This window comes from Musca domestica, unplaced genomic scaffold (assembly GCF_030504385.1).
Source record: "Musca domestica strain aabys unplaced genomic scaffold, Musca_domestica.polishedcontigs.V.1.1 2, whole genome shotgun sequence".
NCBI lineage: Eukaryota > Metazoa > Arthropoda > Insecta > Diptera > Muscidae > Musca > Musca domestica.
Window position 1 is genome coordinate 8,718,540 of NW_026712249.1, and position 18,932 is coordinate 8,737,471.

At 33.5% G+C, this 18,932-nt stretch overlaps 2 protein-coding genes and 1 pseudogene across 4 annotated transcripts in view; all 3 read left to right on the forward strand.

Annotated features, from left to right (window-relative positions):
* The window catches only part of LOC131802178 (uncharacterized), a 131,822-nt gene that overhangs the window by 9,912 nt on the left and 102,978 nt on the right, over positions 1-18,932 (forward strand). The window lies entirely within an intron of this gene.
* On the forward strand, positions 1,734-3,923 carry LOC131802101 (partitioning defective 6 homolog gamma-like; annotated as a pseudogene).
* On the forward strand, positions 15,299-17,207 carry LOC101888059 (pickpocket protein 11). Its single transcript, XM_005178930.3, has 6 exons — positions 15,299-15,652; positions 15,721-16,023; positions 16,087-16,553; positions 16,602-16,773; positions 16,830-16,942; positions 17,006-17,207. The coding sequence occupies exons 1-6, from the start codon at positions 15,411-15,413 to the stop codon at positions 17,128-17,130; spliced, it is 1,422 nt and encodes a 473-aa protein (XP_005178987.2). The 5' UTR covers positions 15,299-15,410; the 3' UTR covers positions 17,131-17,207.

The following is an 18,932-nucleotide window of genomic DNA, read 5'->3' on the forward strand; positions in this document are numbered from 1 at the left end:
GGAAATCACTCTAGCTTTCGAACTAATTGAAGTAGGTTGATAAAATGTTACTCATAAATATAAATGGTACCTCCAGGTCCACGTTGGTATAGGCCTATAAAGGTACCTTCCGATATTCGGTATTTTCATGATTTTTAGCTACATTTCACAGATTTTTTTCAAGTTTCGCAGTTGTATATTGTAATGGTTTTAACGTCGTCGTATAGACACTAATATAACAGCTATTTTTAAGATTTCAACAGAATTTTTAACGGATTTATTTTTTTTTGAAAATTGCCAAATTCGTTCCAAATGGCAGAGGTATTCAAAGTTCGCCCCGGCCGAACTTACAACTTTTTACTTGTTTTGAAAAAAAATATGATGAATGATCGTGGGTCATTTAGTGAGCTGTAAAAGCAGATTGGAAGTATTGGAAGTGATATATACCTTTTAAAAATAATAACCCGATAAATGACCAACATTCCAATTGGAAGACAGTTGTCGTCGAAGCTGTTACTCAATGGGAAGAGGTGACCGTTTTTGTCATGGAGACTTTGAGTCTTTTCGAATTGTAGACCAATCTGTGGTTGTCACATCGTTTTTTTTTTTTTTGTTCTTATTTCGCCAGATTATCTACATTATAGTCACCGGTTCTCTAATCCTATTGTTCATATTTTAGCTCAATAGAAGAGCTTAGATGTGATGCTATACTTCTTAAAATAATAAGCCGATAAAAGGTCACAACATTCTAATTGGATGACAGCTGTCGTCGGATTCCTACTGCTGTTACTCAAAGGAAGAGATGTCAGTTCTTGCTCATGCAGACGTTGGGTCTTTTCGGATTGAATCAGACTGTCGTTATAACATGCATTTTTTTTATCCTTAAGAATCCGCCAGACTATCTAAATATATAATGACTCCGTTTTATTTTTGTATGTGAGCGATATATCTAATTGTTAGAGCTCCGATATAATTTCCACCTAAGGTACGTAGGTGAACTTTCAAGGGAGGGGATTCAATGTTTAGTTGGCACTTTCTAATTCGACATCAATCGCACCAAATATTCACTACTTTTTACTGACCATAGTAATGGTAAAGAGCATATACTAATGCAAAACAGACCGAACAATTTTGGTTCATTTTGGAAAACAATTCATTCTACATTTGTTTTTTTTTTTAAAACAGCAATTAAACAAAAAAAAAAGCAAATGCTATAGTCGTGCGGGACCGAGCATGTGATACCCTTCACACTATATGTTTGGAACCCTTATGCCCAAATCCATTTGTAGATTTCGTTTTTCTAAGATGTCATAAAGCACTGCCCAACTTTCCTATATATTCTGACCCTAACCTCACGCCAGTTTCATTTCGTGAGGATTGGGCCATAATTGTGACCTGTAGTTTTTTTTACAAATTAACATGGACGAACGGGCGGACGGACAACATATATTGGCGAGATAGGAAAATCCATATATAGTTTCCTATGTCGGGGACCAATAATTCGAGGTGTTATATAATTTTTGGCCCATCAAACTTAGTGTTGTAAGGTATAAAAAATCTAAAAAATATTTGGAATAGTATTTAAATGTTTCGATTGAGGGTCTTTTTTAGTCTGTAAATAGAAAATTACCCATATTCCATTTTAACTAAACCCTCTCCTAACTTTCTACTTTCAGTTGATGCCGAATTCCGACGATTTGGTCTAAAAACGCAGCGATGAAACCGCCAAGTTTTGACAGTTTTAACAGTCTGCTATGCCGTTGCATGGCCTAACGAATATAAAATTTGTCATACAATATATCGATCCACGTGATCAAGGACTACTGCCCATAAATAACGATGACAATTTTGCACGTGCCTTGAAGACCGCCCAACCCATACTACGAATAATTGTACAACGCGAAGAAGATCTAGAGTTAGTAATAATGGCCGACGGCCCATTCAGTATCAGTCACATATTGGGACAAACACCGCAGACCGAGAGCCCCACCCATATCAATGCCACACGATTTTCGACAAGTATCGCAAATTATCGATGTACACATTGGCCGGAAACACATCGAAGGGTACGTCTACTGAAGCATGGAAGTGACAAACCTTTGGGTTTCTATATACGTGATGGTACATCGGTGCGTGTAACACCGAACGGTTTGGAGAAACAACCGGGTATATTTATTCACGTCTGGTGCCGGGCGGTTTGGCTGAAAGTACTGTCTGCTGGCCGTTAATGATGAAGTTATTGAAGTGAATGGGTATTGAAGTTGCGGGAAAAAGCTAGATCAGGTGAGACTCTAAAATTTTTAGTTCTCTTTTATTCTACGGTTGTTGGCAGTTTGTATTGTACTGGAACGAAAATTAAAATTAAAAATAGCTAATAAGAAAAAAAACGTGTTTGCATGTGAAACATTTGTTAACGTGGTCTATTTAATTTATTTTAAAAATATTGTTAAATTTAAGTATAGAATTGCCCAAATACAGAGTGATTAAGAAAAAAGATCGCTGATTGCATCCAGGGATGAATGTTCTTACACCCATAAATGGCCAGCAAAATGAATAAAATTCCTTTGTATGTGAAACCCTAGAAACATTTTAAGTTTCCAAATAGAAACCAACAAAAAAATATTAGAAAATGTTCACAAACATATCAATGCTAATTAGCATTTGACATTGTATGGCCAGACGCCGTTTCTGAATGTCTTCGTAAATTGTTTCTATTAAAAATTAGCACAACACTAATTAAGTACAACACACTAAGTATTTCTTCTCCCTTTTTTTTTGTAGGTTACTGACATGATGGTGGCCAATAGCTCAAATCTAATCATCACCTTCAAGCCGGCCAATCAAAGGACACTAACATCGCCACGCCGCGGTTCCTTCTCGCGAACTAGTCAATTATCGAGCGGTTCTCATCACACCAATCATACAAACACATCCGACGAATTGGATCAAGACGATCAAGATGAGGTTGTGGATATGACAGGTATAACGTTAGACGACCAACCCACACATCCACATCAATTAACCGCCGGTGGCGCTGCATCCGGCGGGGCACCAATTGTCGAGTCCAGAGACGGGGTTCTACACCTTTGAGAGGTCTATATACTTGTAATGTTAGCTACAAAAAACGAAAACAAAAGCAAAGACAGAACAATTTTGTGTATTGTATGGGAACCAAGTTTTTTTGCTTGACAATTTAACTGCAACTGTTTGACGTATCTCCTTTACAATTATTATCATTAGTATCACCTACTGCTGCTGCTCTATGATTTTGGCATGCAACAACAAATAATGATTAAGACTATCTACTATCAGTACTGTTGAAATTTTCCGTCCGTTAAATGCTTTGGCCATGAACTGATGCAAAAACAAACTCTATTACGGCCGTTACTTAAAAAAAAAAAAAAAACAAAAAGAACGAAAAAGACATTGATGAAACAAATCAAAACTCAATTCAATTCAAACCATTCCATTACCTTTCGATGCCCTTAAAATATATTACCTATATAAAAAAAATACTTGACAATCGTGTTAATAGCACTTTAATAAACAAATGTTAATAAAACATATCTACAATTTTTGTCTCTGTATATGAAATGCGAAGCTTTCAAAAAAGCTTGCAATTTCAAAAAGTAATTCACAATTTCCGGTCAACACCCATTCATTGACCATATTGACCGAAACGACATTAAGTTAGCAATCAAATGTCCAAACGCTCACTCGCCCGCCCGCCCGTTCGCCTTCATTACAAAATACAAAGAAATGTATAAACATACGTAAACCCACACCCCCACCTCCTTCCGCTTACCTATTTAATTGTTTTTAGTTTTTTTCTTTTAATTGTACGTCATTCATATAAGAGATCGATCAATTGTCACACAAAAATCGGTATTTGTTTGTATTTTATTATACATTATTATACACATAAAATATACTTTTAACTATTATTACTATATTTTTTTAATTATTAAAACATAAAGGTTATTTAAACACACATATATATTTTTTATAGTTTATAAAGTGTCGATATTTTTTTTTCTAAATACTTAACTTTTTAGTAGATCAACCACAATATCCTCTGTTTGAAATGTTATCCATCCACAGATTGCGCTGAGTGTGTAAACCGCCATGGCAAATTGTATCTTTGAAAAGTCATGTTAAGGGATATCAAGTTATTAAATACTTATCTTTGTTAGTAGATCAACTACAATATCCTCTGTTTGAAATGTTATCCATCCGCTGAGTGTGCAAACCGCCAGGCAAATTGTATCTTTGAGAAGACATGTTAAGGGATTCCAAACAATTAAAGTTTAACTTTTTTCTTGCTATTTCAATTGATTACGAAATCCAATGATTTCGTTGGTGTTATGAGTTTTGAATTATGGCTTCTCATTGGTTAAATAATCTCCTAACAAAAAATTGCCTGTGTAAAACCAGGTTTCCGCTGGATTCTGAATCCAGGGGCACAAATTCTTGTTTTAGGAAAATGTCGAATAAACTCTTTTTATAGAAATTTTGTTAAAAACATTTATTTCGAATTTTTAATGAAAACAAGAATTCATCCCCAGGCAAATTTTGTGGACGACTTCAAAATAAATTCCTACTCGTCTCTAGGAAATACAATATTTTTACATACCTGATGTTTGACCTTTTTTCTTAATCGTTCGGAAACACAAAGTTTTTATATTCTTTTATTAGCTTCTATAAAAGTCTTAAACTTTAATTAACTTCCAAATAGTTTGTCATAATCTATTGGTCTAAAGTAGTCCTAGAACTATTTACAATTGGAAGATTTAGTTTTTTCCAATTTTTTAATTTTTTTTTACAAAAATTCATGAAACATGGCGGTACATTTAAATAAAAAAATGATTAAATCTTTCCATATGTGCTTGTCAGAGTTGTATCTATTTCCTCCAAAATATTTTTCAGGAGTGTAGTCTTCTTCGTAATTTTCAAAAGACGAATTTACCGGTCATTCATTGGATCTTTTTTTTTTTTTTGAAAGACTAACGCGACTTTGTCTTTAATAACATATCTGATCCCTAGTCTCCGGATTCGACTTCACGAAACATGAAAGTATATATAAAGTAGAACGCCATCAGTGATTATTTCATTTGTACCTATCTCCTCCACCTATATTTCCCAGAAGCCAAATTTACCGCTCATTTATTGATTTTTTTATCGAAAAAATAACTCGACTTTGTCTTTGATAACATACCTGAGTCATAGTCTCTGAATTCGACTTCACAGACCTAGGTTTGTGGCATTTCGGTTTTGTAGAGTAGAGTAATTTAAATGTGACAATTATTATTGGAGTGCAGGTTATTTATTGCAAAGTTTTTAGGTGAGATGGTCGTAACTCCAAAAGAGCTAAAAATATTGATGAAGAAACTTGTTTATGTCCCTTCATATAATCTCAGCTAAAAACGGAGGATATTTGCGTTTTATTTTTCTATAAAATAAATATAATAGGATTAAGCCTAACTATGGGATTAACCCTAACTATCCCGAACAAACATGCCAACACTGTTCTTGAAATAATAATATCTAAATTTAATTTATTCGGACAGTTCTATATCAGCTATCTTGAAATAGTATTTGATAAAATTTTCATGTTGCTTATCTCAAAAAGGGTCAAAAATAACTCCAAGTAGACATCGGATCTGCCTTTCATGAAATTATATATTTCTGAATCCTTTTAATATCCACTCAGAAACAAGTCCAGGGGCTGGATTCTTGTTCTTTGAAAATATGAAATGAAAAATATTTCCTTTATAAAATTTTCATTTGAAATTTCTTTCCTTTATAAAAGTTTTCATTTCACATTTTCATAGAAGAATTAAGGCCCAGATCCATAATTTGTAGAGCTCATCATGTTGACATATTTTCTAGTTTTATTTGTAAAATGTATATTCTGGAAGAAAAATATGGCGAAGCGAAAACTACTCCAGCAAAAACTTCTCCTTTACCTATTTACAGGAAGAAGCCCAATAGAGATTTATTTTAGCTAAGATTTGTTTTAGATTCTAGTTGAAGTTATAAATGACCAACATGTTTTCGATAAATTAAAGTTTTAATTGAGGGCTTCTGAGTAGTAAAAATTGTTTGGGAATTTTAGAAGAAGACGTTTTTTTATATTTTAATTTTTATATGACAGAAGCAGACCATTTAGAAAAAAAGGAATCAATTACAAGGCAATTATTTTCCCCCTTAGTTTCCTTTGCCATATTTTGTATACTTTGAATATATTCTAAAATTCTTTGATGTTTTGGTTTTGTTTTGGTAATAAATTTGTTTTAGAATCTAGTTGAAGTTATGAAACGCCAACTTGTTTAAATAAATTAAAGTTCCCATTGAAGGCTTCTGAGTAGTAAAAATTGTTGGGGATTTTAGAAGAAGATGACTGACAATTGTTTTACTAAGAATCGTTATCAGTTTTTATATGACACAAGCAGGATATTCAGAAAAAATCAGGAATAAATTACAAGGCAATTATTCTCCCACAGTTTTCTGGACCATTTTTGTTAACTTAGAATATTTTCTAAAATTCTATAATGTATTTTTGGCTTGAAGATTGTAGGTGAACCGTTCTTTCTTCTATGAATTCTCTTTCCACATTCTATATTTCAAAGTCTCCAAATTTTGATTTTTTGTATACGTGGAATATTTTTTAAAATTCTGTGATGTATGTTTTGTATTTGGACATTGTAGATAAACAATTCTTCTTCTATGAATCCTTTTTCCATCTTCTATTTTCAAAGTCTGCAAATTCTGATATTTTAAATCTCAAGACTGTAACTAGATAACAACAAAATACGGACAATTTTCGAGACATTCAAATTAATATCAGGTTATAAATTCGATAATTAACGAAATTTGTCGGTAAATAAGCAACCAAAAGAAATAAGTGCTAGGACTTCACAATTGAACTAGTTTTGCTAAGAAAAATTAGAGAATTGCTGTAGGTCTACATTTAGACGTTGAATTATTAGACTCATTTTTTAATATCGAACTTGGTACGGGTCTTTTTTAAATATTTTTATGATATTGTGTAAATTCGATTTTGGTTAAGCACTGTTCGAGTTGTGTTTCGTTGTTGTAATTCCTCACTTTTCGAAATTCCTAGATTCAAATATACAATTGTGGTTTACACTCAGTAATTTTTATGTTCATATATGAGTAACAAAAATTTATATTCAAAATTTAATTCATAGGATATGAAAACATCATTCCATTTAACACAAAAAATAGTTTCGAAATTCAAAGATACAATTGCGGTATACACTCAGTAAATTTTACTTAATTTTTATGTTGATATTTGTAAAACAAAAAATTCCAATTCGAAATCCTATTCATAATATCTGAAAACAAATACAATCATTCCATTTACCGCAGAAAATAGTTTCGTGTGACCATATAACTAACTTAGCAGGCTAGGACAAATTCCTAAGCAAATAGTCGCCCCTTGTTTCACTTTAAATAAATAATACAACACAAAATGCGTCTATAATACTTAAACAAAAATTATAATAAAAAAAAACGACAACAAGTATTAGTGAGAAATCTTTTAAAACTTTTACTATTTAAGTAGATTTAAAAAAAAAACACAAAATCAATTATCATTCAAAACAATGAAACGACATACATACTTACATATAAAATATGTTAAAATTTATTCCTACTTAAACTAATCTGTTGTATTAACTTCAGCAATGAATGTTCTGTTTTAATTTTCTGTTTGTGTTAAAAATTTGTTTTAAACAATTTTTTTTTACCCTGTTTCAATAACATTTTCATGCAACATTTTTGATTAAGACACTCTTCCATTTCTGTAAAATTAAAAAAAAAAACACAATATCCTCCATAAATCAAATCCTAACCTCCTATGTATTTATTGTATTTTGTCATCGTTTTAATTTGTATTCTTTTGTATTTATTTATGATGTATTTTTTTATTGGTATGATATTTTAAAAGTCCATTAGTCCATTACATGTATGTTTTACAACAAACAATTGCAAATTTTATACGTATTTTACAAAAAAACATTCCATTAAACATAACAAACACACTGTTTCGATTCACTCACACATGTATTAACTTCTTTTTTTTTCTCTCCTTTGTCCCCCATTTTTTTGTGTGTCCTAAGAAATGTGAAACACTCAAAATAGTGATGTCTAGATTGTAAAACAATAAAATTTAGTGAAACATTGAAGATCGTTTATATAGTATATATGTGTATATTATCCATCATAAAAAATAGAGAAACGAACAATTTGTCATTTTGTAATCAAAAACATCTTCATTAAGTAGCAACATCTTCATCATACATCATCATTATGTTTCATATAAAATTTGTTATTCAGAAAAAGAGTAATGCTACATAAAGAACTAAACTTACACCATTTTTTTGAAAACAAAAAAAGAATAAGCATGTGTCTTATAGCTCAGTAAGTGAAATACAATAAAAACTATTACAAAAAAATTCTTATTGACCATTTTTTAATTTAAGGCCACAAAGTGAAAAGGTTCAAATGAATTTAGCAGTTGGAAATTCAATCAACCAGTTAATAAATAATATAAGGAACAAATACCAACTAGTCGTTAGATCACTAGGTTTAAGGTTTTTACCATCTGAGAACCCGTAATATAATTAGGAGCTAATGCCATGTTTATGTTTGAAGTTTTTGTATGGTTAATCCACTTGTGGAGGATTTATATGAAGAAAAAATAATGGATTTGGCAATTTTAAACCAAATCTAGTGGGTTAACCCATTTATTTGCAAACGTACTGTAATTTTTTGAGAAAATGCATTTGAAACCTTTACGACTCTTTAATTTAGGAGGAACTGTTATGTGGGACTAAACCAAGTTGTTAGCCTATAATAAAATTAGCTTTGCCAAGAAACATTCCGACTGAAAACACCGAAAATTGGAAGGATGTTGGCTTTACTTAAACTTGTACAATTTTAAATATCAATCGTCCCAGATATAATACATTTTTTGTAAAATTTTTAACTACTACAAAAAAAACTAAACACCCCATTTAAACTTATAACAAAAATATACAGAATCTCTTCCAGATGACAGCAACGCAAGGTCGACGTCGGTACTTGGCGAGATTTTGTATATTATCGTTATATGTTTAAATATTATTGTTCCTGATGATGTCTTCCGTCGGAGGACGAAATATCGAAAATAATAAATAAAAAAATTGAAAAGACCTAGAGCTCAATTTTAAAAATGTACATTTGAAATAATTTAAAATAAAGGTCGTATTAAATAACTAAAAATCAGAAAAATAAAATAAAACAAGTAAAAAAGTAGCTACTACTCTCTAGCATTTGGAAGGAACTTTGAAAAGTGTAAAAAATCAGTTGGAAATGACGCTAAGTTTTATGAATTACGAATATCTGGTATTATAGTTATATTGGCTATTCGAAAACGTGGACCCCTATAGTCAATTATCTGCCAGAAAATATTGTGCCTACGGTACGGTTATACAGGGACGTGAAGTGGACAAAGTTCTACAGGCCACTTCACTTCGTTCGGATGCTGGAGTGAATTCCACCGACGGGCGGACATAACTAAATTGATTGATTGATGCTATAGAATGGTCTCGAATGCTTATTTCGAGGTGTTACAAACGGAATGACAAACTCAATATACCCTATATACTATCTATAGTGGAGGGTGCATTTGAGAATTTGTTTCTACATACTCAATTTAGGGAATGTACCAGTAGATTGGAACTATTTGGGAGATAACTGGTGAATTTTATGATAGTTAAGATTTTTTGTTATATTCATTTTAGATCTAATGCTGTATGATTAAGATATCCGAAGTTTGGAGAAAATCGAAATTCTCGATTTACCGAAATGTTAACCCTTTAAGTACCTTCAAAAAACTGAAGTAGTTGACCGATACATTGTCCATATCCACACTCGATTTATGTATGGTAAAAATATTACTTTTTCAGCGTAAAATTCTGAGTCGATTTAGCGATGTCCATCTTTCTGTCTGTTATAATCACACTGTCATTAGAACGAATTTCGATAGAAGGCTTAAATAACGGTACCTCCCAAAATTCGGTTTTTTGATCATTTTAACGACATTATTAATCGGAATTGTTTCAAATTTCGTAGTTAAAGTTCGTAATACATACTAAAGCCTATGACATACAGAAAATCGCGTACGCAGGACGACGTCTTCCTATAGCCTCCATATAACGGTACCTCCCATTATTCGGTATTTTATTGCATTTCGTATTTAAAGCTCGTAATGGGTAATACAACCTCTGACAAACATTGCGTATGCAGCTAGCTCCACGTCTTCGTATGGCCCCCATATAACTATACCTCCTATATTCGGTATTTTGATGATTTAAGCGGTATTATTTACGAGAATTGTTTAAAAATTCGTAATTGAAGTTCGTGATGGGTACTACAGCCTACGACATTACATCCTTATAAGGGTATTTTTTTGCGGATTTTTTGAAAATTTTCAAGTTCCTCTGAGCTTGAGGTCTTTGTTGTTGTATTTATGTTAATATTCCAATATTTCGAAATTCAATTAATTTCATTTCAATTTAAAGTATAAAAAGTTCGAATAATAAGAAAAACATTTTCAAGTTCCTTCAAAATGGTGGAAGGTAATAAAAGTAATATTTAATTTGTAATTTGGAATTCTCGAATTTTAACTGAATAATTCGAATTACAATTTAAATTTTCGAATTACAAATTACAAATAGAATTCAGAAATTGCAACTAAAATGTTTCAAAAAGTTCTTAAAAATAAAAGAAGGGTTTCTATACTCTACACCACACTGTGGTACATGGTATTATATATTTGTGCAAAGTTTTCATTATTAATATGGCAACATTGTGAGAAAAGCTCCAGTGAAATTGCTCCAGTGAAAAATGTGTATATCTATTGTATATCAAGAAATATAATTAATTATCGAAGTTGACTCTAGTATTGCTAAAGAGTCAATTCAGCTGTGATTTGTAATGCTGGCAAAATATCGGTTTTTATTTATTTGTATTTTCCAACCAATTAAACTTTACTCATATTAGAGGTCTTAAATTTAAGACCCGTTACATTCTCGCATATTTTCCAATGCGAAGAAATTATTTTCCTTTGGAAAACCATATATATTTTTTTCCAATATGTTTTTCCCAACATGCAACCATATCTATTCTAATTTCTTTATATCAAATCTTAACATGTTTTTGTGTGAACAACAAAAATTCGTGTTCCAACTCGCCCCCCTTAAATTATTTTTCAATTAAAGTTCCTCTGATTAAAATCTTTACAAACAAACAAATACCATCCCCCAAAAATTAATTAATACCCCATTGACGACAAGGTTGGTGTTTGCGGACAGCACCTGTATTCCTGCATGGCCTAGCAATAAGTCTCAGTTGTAATGCAGACACAAAACAGTGTCATCGCATTTGGTGACATTTCGGATGCTTCGTCTACGGCTCTCTAATGCACTTTCTTTACAACAACAACAACAAGAAGAAGTACAACAAAAACACCACAACATTTAAGTTATTGTGTATCGAATCGTCATCGAAAAGTGACAAAAGTTTAATAAACTCCACAAAATGCCAGCACCGGCATCTTCATCTCTAGCAAACGTTTTGCTGCTGTACGAGGCGGCCAAAGAGACATTGGTGGAGTATTTCCAAAAAACAAGTCTCAATGGTTTTGGCCTTTTGTATTATATACGACGGCGAAAGTATCAAAGGTAGGTAGGTAACAACAGCTCTTCTTCATAGACCCGGTTGATTGGTTGGCTGGTTGACATAAAAGAATTTATGAAATATGTTGTGCAATAATAAATTGTCATCAATCAGAGATTTGTTGTTTTTGGTGTTAAGTTCAATTAAATTTGATGTGAAATAAAATAATTATGGGATTAGAGTTCAAACAACGACAATTAAACATAACATTTGGTTTTTGGAGGGGAGAAGATGTCCAAATCGAACATTGGTGAATGGTAGACATTTTCTCAAACTTTAAATTTAAAAATAACCATATGTAGACAAGGATGGACAATTAGTGATAAGGCGAGTGATTTTAAATAAGTTTTCTAAAAATTTATCAAGAAAGTGAGAGTGAGCAAACCTTCACTTCGATTGCAATCAATATTCGTAGAAGAGTAAAGAGTTTAACTGACTTAATGACTTATCAACGCCCAGACGAAACGGCTGAAGTTAAAATCTTGAAATATTGGATTAGAGTCATTCTTGTTCTGAAGATGTCAAATAAGGCTGGGTTTTTGAAAATTCGTACTATAATGGACCGAAAAGTACAAAAAGGAACTAAGTAAGGTACACTTTGTACCGTATTAGAGCTAAAAACATGAACTTTAATATGAGAATCTAGGTTGGAAAATAAATTAGATATATGAAGGTGATTTTGGATGTGTGTACTAAATGTGCGAAGGGAACTACTATAATTGTACGAAAAGTACTAAATAGTACTAAATTTGGTATTGTGTGAAGAAATAGGGCTGTATTCCTTAAATTTAATTTGAGGTCTCTGTTGGAATCTGATACTGAGATATACATAGATGTAATTGTGGAAGTGTGTACCATAATTGTTTGAAAAGTACTAAATGGTACTTATAAGAGATGCAACAAAGGTTTTTGAAAATTAAAGCTAGAAACTTGAAATTTGGTATTAGATTCTAGTTTGGGACCTAAATTTGATATATGAAGGTGTTTTGGATATGTGTACTATGTGTGCCATCTGTACTAAATGGTACTAAATTTGGAATAGTTTGGTTTAGGGCGAACGGATGAAGCTTGAATTTTGAAATTTTGTATTGGGCTTTCTGTTGGTGGTAGGTTAATAATAAGGAGCTTTTGTTTGGAAATGTACATTACAAGTGCAAGGAAGGTACTAAATAGTACAATATTTGGTACAATTGGGTATTGAGTGAAAGTAGTGCTTGAAATCTAAAATGTGGTACTAGGGTCGCGCTGTTCATGTGTAGCCTGGACATGGGGGTTGTGGAAACAGAAATGTATACTATAATTGTACAAAAAGTACTAAATGGTACTAAATTTGTAATTGGATGAAGAGAGAGGACTGGAATTCTCAAATTTGATATTTAGCTCCCTGCTGGTATCTGGAAAAGAGATATGGATATGGTTTTTGAAACGAGTACTGGAATTGTGCCAAAAGTACTAAATAGTACTAAGTTTGGTATTGGGTGAAGGAATAGAGCTGGAATTCTCAAATTTGATACAGATGTCACTGTTGGAGTCTTTAGTTAAGATATGGCTGTGGTCTCGGAAATGTGTACTATAATTGTACGAAAAGTACTAAATAGTACGCTTTGTTGGTATTGGGTGAAGGGATAGAGTTAAAATTCTGAAATTTGATATTCAGATTACTGATGGTATCTGTTTTTGAGATCTGCCGGGGTTTTTTAAAAGGCGACCCATGTTTGTACAAAAAGTACTAAATGGTACTAAATTTGGTATTTCGTGAAGAAATAGGGCAGGAATCCTCAAATTTAATATTAAGTTAATATTGTTGGTATCTGGTATTGAGATATGGATGTGATTTTGGAAACGTTTACCATAATTGTTCGAAAAGTACTAAATTGTACTAATTTTGCATCACTGTTTATGTCTTGGATCAAGAGATTTAGTTGGATGTAAATTTGGATGAAAAAAATTTTAAACTGAACCAATTGTACATTTTGAGTACTAATCAAAGTAAAAAAGTCCGGCCGAACTTAGATTACCCTCCACGATTTCGAACGAAATTTTCAAAAATATAAAATCCGTTAAAAATTCTGTTAAAATCTTAAAATTAACGAATACAGCCGTTATATTGGGGTCTATACGAAGACGTGGATCTGCATAGGTAACTTTTGTCATCAGCCATTTCAATATTCAAATATAAAACTTGAAAAAAGTCCGGTGAATAATGTAGCTAAAATCATCAAAATACCGAACATATCTGGGCTATACGAAGACCTGAACCTGCATAGAAAATTTACTGTCAAAGGCTGTGGTGCATATTAGGAACTTCAAATACGAAATTTCAAATAATTTCGGTGTATAAAGGTGAGATAAAAAAACTGCAACAAAGTCAAAGGCCATCATTTTTACATTTTTTTTTTTGGAATTTTATTGAATGAAAGCAAAAATATTCGGATATAACATCAAATTTTGGAATAGGTTTAGATTTGTTCGAATTGGTCACCTTTGGCACGAATTATGGCCTTCAAACGGCCAATGAAACCGTCACACGCTGCCCGAATGTTGATCTGCGCTTGCTTGAGGTGATCGACATTTTGGTATTATTTAGTGATAACCTTGCTTTCCAAAATACTCCAGACACAATATTCTAACGGATTGGTATCCGGAGATTTTGGTGACAATTGTGCGCTGGAAATGAGGCGAGGAACCTCATTCTGTAACCATTCTTGGCTGGGTCGTGCTGAATGCGATTGTGCTGAGTCCTGTTGGAATGTCCAATTTCTGCGGCCAGAATGTTTGCGTGCCCCTTTGCCTTTATACACCCTCCAGAATATTTTCGCGATAATATTCGGCATTTATTCTGATGCCTCGGTCGATTAATACGAGTGGAGAGCGACAATCGGCTGTTATGGCGGCCCACAGAATCACCATGGCCGGCACTTGAGTTCTGGTGGCCAACCGAAGGTTGACATTTTCAGCTGACCTCTTCAGCAAGTAAACACGATCATTTTGTTTGTTCACAAACTGCTGGACAACGAATGTTTTCCCATTGGAGAAATCGAAATTCGGCAGTTCACCAATTTCGGCCAAGCGAAGCAACTCTTTAGCTATTTTGGGTCTATTTTCTTTCTGTTGCAGTGTAAGTTCTTGCACTTTTTGGAATTTCAATGGCTTTACCTCGAGCTCATTTTTCAATATTTGCCGAATGGAATATTTAGATATGTTCAGCTTACAGCCATTTTTCGGCCACTGCGACGCGGGTCGCTTCTTTACTTTTCGAACTATTTCTGCTGATGTTGCTGTTTTCTTCCTTCCACTTCCTTGACGTCGGGCTACGCTACCAGTATCACGGTAATGAGCGATGGTACGAGACTCAAAAGATTTATTCACATTTAAATGCTGGAGTTCTCTAACGATAGCCACTTGTGGTTTTCCAGCCAATCACACTATCACGCTTGATTTCCTTCACGAATAACTTTTTTTCTGGAAAATTCTCACCAAAATGCTTTTGTATGCTTGTAAACAATATAATGAGCTGTCATTGGAATAATTTAAAAGCTGTCGGACGAGTGGCTTAGAAATGACAACTATTATTTGAAAAATTACATCTAATCGGATAATAAATTGGACCTGCATTTTGATCACAAAAATACATGGAGAGACGGACTTAATATTTCGCCTTCCCATTAAATGATGGAGGTTAGAAAATGAGGAATATCTTACCGGTTTATTTTACTTTCAGACTCTTTTGGTTCATGTTCATTCTGATGGGCATCTCGTTTGCCATCTTTGTCTGTATGTCGACAATGAGTTCATTTCTGGCTGATCCTACAGTGACCACTCTGGATCCACAAGAACATAGTGTATGGGATGTGCCATTCCCCTCAATTGCGGTTTGCAGTCACAACAAACTGAGTCGCAGCGCTATGAGGCAATTTGCGCATAATATGTGAGTAAATTTCGAAAGTTTTCAAATTCCGTTAATCTAAGTTTAAGTTATACCCCAATATGTTACAGGTCCCGTGGATCATTCGATATGCCATTATATAATTATTGGTACGAGAAACTAAAGCTCTTTGCAGGATTCTTCAATACGGATTCGATTGACTTTGATGAAGCACAAAGTTTGCAAAACGTCTTAGATCGAATGAGCCGTAAACCGTTTAATGTGGCCAGGGTCTTGAAGGATTTGGCGCCCAAATGTAAAGATTTGCTATTGGAATGCTATTGGTCGGGTCAGGCCATTGATTGTGAGAAGGAATTACAGTTAGTGGCTTTCTCGAGGGGATATTGTTGTGTATTCAACTATCAATTTGAGAGGTAAAAGAGTAAATGGAAGTTTGGAAGTCCTGAAGGTGAAATATTTTTTTGTTTTCATTCCAGAACCGAAGAAACTTATTATTATGCGAATCAAAGTGGTAGTGATACCGGTTTAATTCTACTTTTGAATGCCTCCACAAATGACTATTTTTATGCCGAAGAAAGTTTGACCGGCTTTACATTGCTTATATTTGGAAAACAAAAAATCGCCGACACCTCCATTGGCCATATGGGTCTTATACAGATCAATGCCAATGATGATATTCATGTAAGGCTTAAGTTAGTTTCACAAATTACCACTAATGAGGTTAGGAATCATCCTGTGGCAAAGAGGGGTTGTTATTTCCCCAATGAAGAGAAGGTGGGGGCCTATGGCCAAGCTGATTGTTTGATGAAGTGTAAAGTCCGCAGCATGGAATCGTTATGCAATTGCATACCATTCTATGTGTATGATGAGAAGAAAAATGTCACTGACCGGACGCCGGTTCAATGTTCATTGGAACATACCGAATGTTTGGAAAGATATCGAAGTAAGGTGTTCGATTGATGTAAAGAATTTCTAATTTTCTCTTCTATAGTTACTTGGCAGACTTATAAGCCCCCGGTGGAGATGATGAACGAACATCTTGAAGCAGAACTAATCGACTCTCTAAGTTGCCCTGAGTGTTTGCCAGCCTGTACCTATTATCGTTATAATTTTTACAAGGCCAAGAGCAGCTTGAAGGATACTCCGGATAGCATGAATTACATGTGAGTCCGATAAGCAATTGTGCCAAATCCATTAATCATTTACCAATGCCTTTCAGCCACTCAAACATAAGGTCTTTGAACGATGTCAGTTTGGTAAAAATATATTATCCCACACCCTATGGGACCCGTTATCAAAAGAATGTCTTGTATAATTGGTATCAGATGTTGTGTAAGTTTTGGTCATTTTTGCGGGGAGTTTATGAAATTATTTGATTTTTTTTTATAATTCTAGCAAACATTGGCGGAGTCATTGGCATTTGTATGGGCTGCTCTTTGATAAGCGGTATTGAGGTCATCTATTTTGTCTTCATACGTTTGACAGAGAACTTTATGAAACTTCGTGCAAATAGGAGGTGAAAATTTACACAGATAAATATATTGATTTCAAAATCTGTTGCAAATTTGAGAATTATTAAATGTATGTAATGTTTATTCGACAAAAAGTTATTAACTTGTGTTAATATAAATTTTGGAATGTGTGAAATTTGAAGGGAATCGACTGCATATGTTGCATTTATGAGCGTTTTGGTTATTCAAAATCTTGACCCATTTTGGGGGAGGTACCAGAAGGAGGGAGCCGATATATCTCATCTTCACAACATATTTTGTGTTAGTAGAAATATATCGTATGGTTATTTCGAATTGATATTCGAATCATATGGTTAATTCAATATGAGTTGTATGTTATTCAAAATATTGACCCTTTGTGGGACAGGTACCAGAAGGAGTAGTGTTCCATCTTCACACCAGATCTTATGTTAGTAGAAATATTGGGATGTATGATAAATGTATGATTATTTCGCATTTCATTAGATATATAAATATTCAAAATTGTCACCCTTTGGGGCGAGGTACTAGAAGGAGTGGTCACACATGATTATGTGTTGATAGAAATATTGCGATGTGCTAAGTTTGAAAAAAGTCAGATGCTCGTTTCTCATTTTTATGAGTTTCATATTTTTTCAAATGTTGACCCTTTGGTGGGGAGGACCAGAATGAGTAGACCTATATATGTCATTTTCACAACAGATCTTCTGTTAACAAAAAAATGGAGATATGTGAAATTTAAAGAGAATCGGATACTTACTTCATATTTTATAAGAGTTATAATTATCCCAATGTTGACCCTTTCTGTGGGAGGTACATGATGGACTGGGACGATGCAGATATATAGACTCCAAATATCCTTAAAAAGGGATTTGTCCAAAGCCGGGCCGAACATTTAATACTATCCACCATTTGGAAGGAACTTGAAAATTAAAAAAAAAATCCGTCGAAAATACAGTTATATGGGGGCTATACGAACACGTGGGCCAGCATATTTTTAATATTGGCAGTAGAACCTATTCCAAACAGCAAAGACGAAATTTGAAACAATTCCAGTTAATAATGTCGCTAATATCATCAAAATACAGAAAAAAGGAGGTACAGTTATATGTGGACTATACAAAGTCACTGACCTGCATAGACAATTTTCTGTCTCAGACTGTAGTATCCATTACGAACCTCAATTGGCAGTAGTACCTATTCCAAACTGCAAATACGACATGTGAAACAATTCCGTTGAATAATGTCGTTAAAATCAACAAAATACCAAATATGGGGAGGTATCGTTATATGGGGGCTATACGAAAACTAGGGCCGACATGGCTCATTTACGAACTTAACCTGTCTACTGGCAAAAAACACATATGTGAAAATTTTTAACAAAATTAACGCATTAAGTCCGACCGGAGAGAGCTTTTCATACCATCTAGCAAAAAAAGGGTTTGGATTGAATATTGGGTCCACTTCCATTTATATACCCTCCAGCATACATAGTATGGAGGGTATGTTAAGTTCGTCATTTTGTTTATAACTCATCGAGGTTATTAATTTATTAATTAAAGACATACCAAAGTTGATCAGCGTAAACTTCTAAAACAATTTAGCCCTATTCGCCTGTCTGTTGTTATCACGCTAGCGTTTTAAACGAATAAAGATAGGAAACTAAATTTTGGACAGATCAGTCAATTGTCTGCAGGCAGGTCAAGTTCGAAGATGGGCTTTATCGATCCACGATATCGTATAGCATCCATATAACGGTATTTTGATGAATGTAGCCAAATTTTTCCCCGTGAGTACTTTACCCCCTGGAAGAGTCTTGTCTATATAGGTCC

What these genes read in the sequence shown, in the direction of transcription:
- LOC101888059 (XM_005178930.3), top strand. Translation starts at nt 15,411, where the DNA reads ATGAGGAATATCTTACCGGTTTATTTTACTTTCAGACTCTTTTGGTTC. An exon ending in CCGGATAGCATGAATTACAT is followed by an intron (nt 16,774 to 16,829) that starts GTGAGTCCGATA and finishes AATGCCTTTCAG; the next exon opens with CCACTCAAACATAAGGTCTT. An exon ending in TAATTGGTATCAGATGTTGT is followed by an intron (nt 16,943 to 17,005) that starts GTAAGTTTTGGT and finishes TTATAATTCTAG; the next exon opens with CAAACATTGGCGGAGTCATT.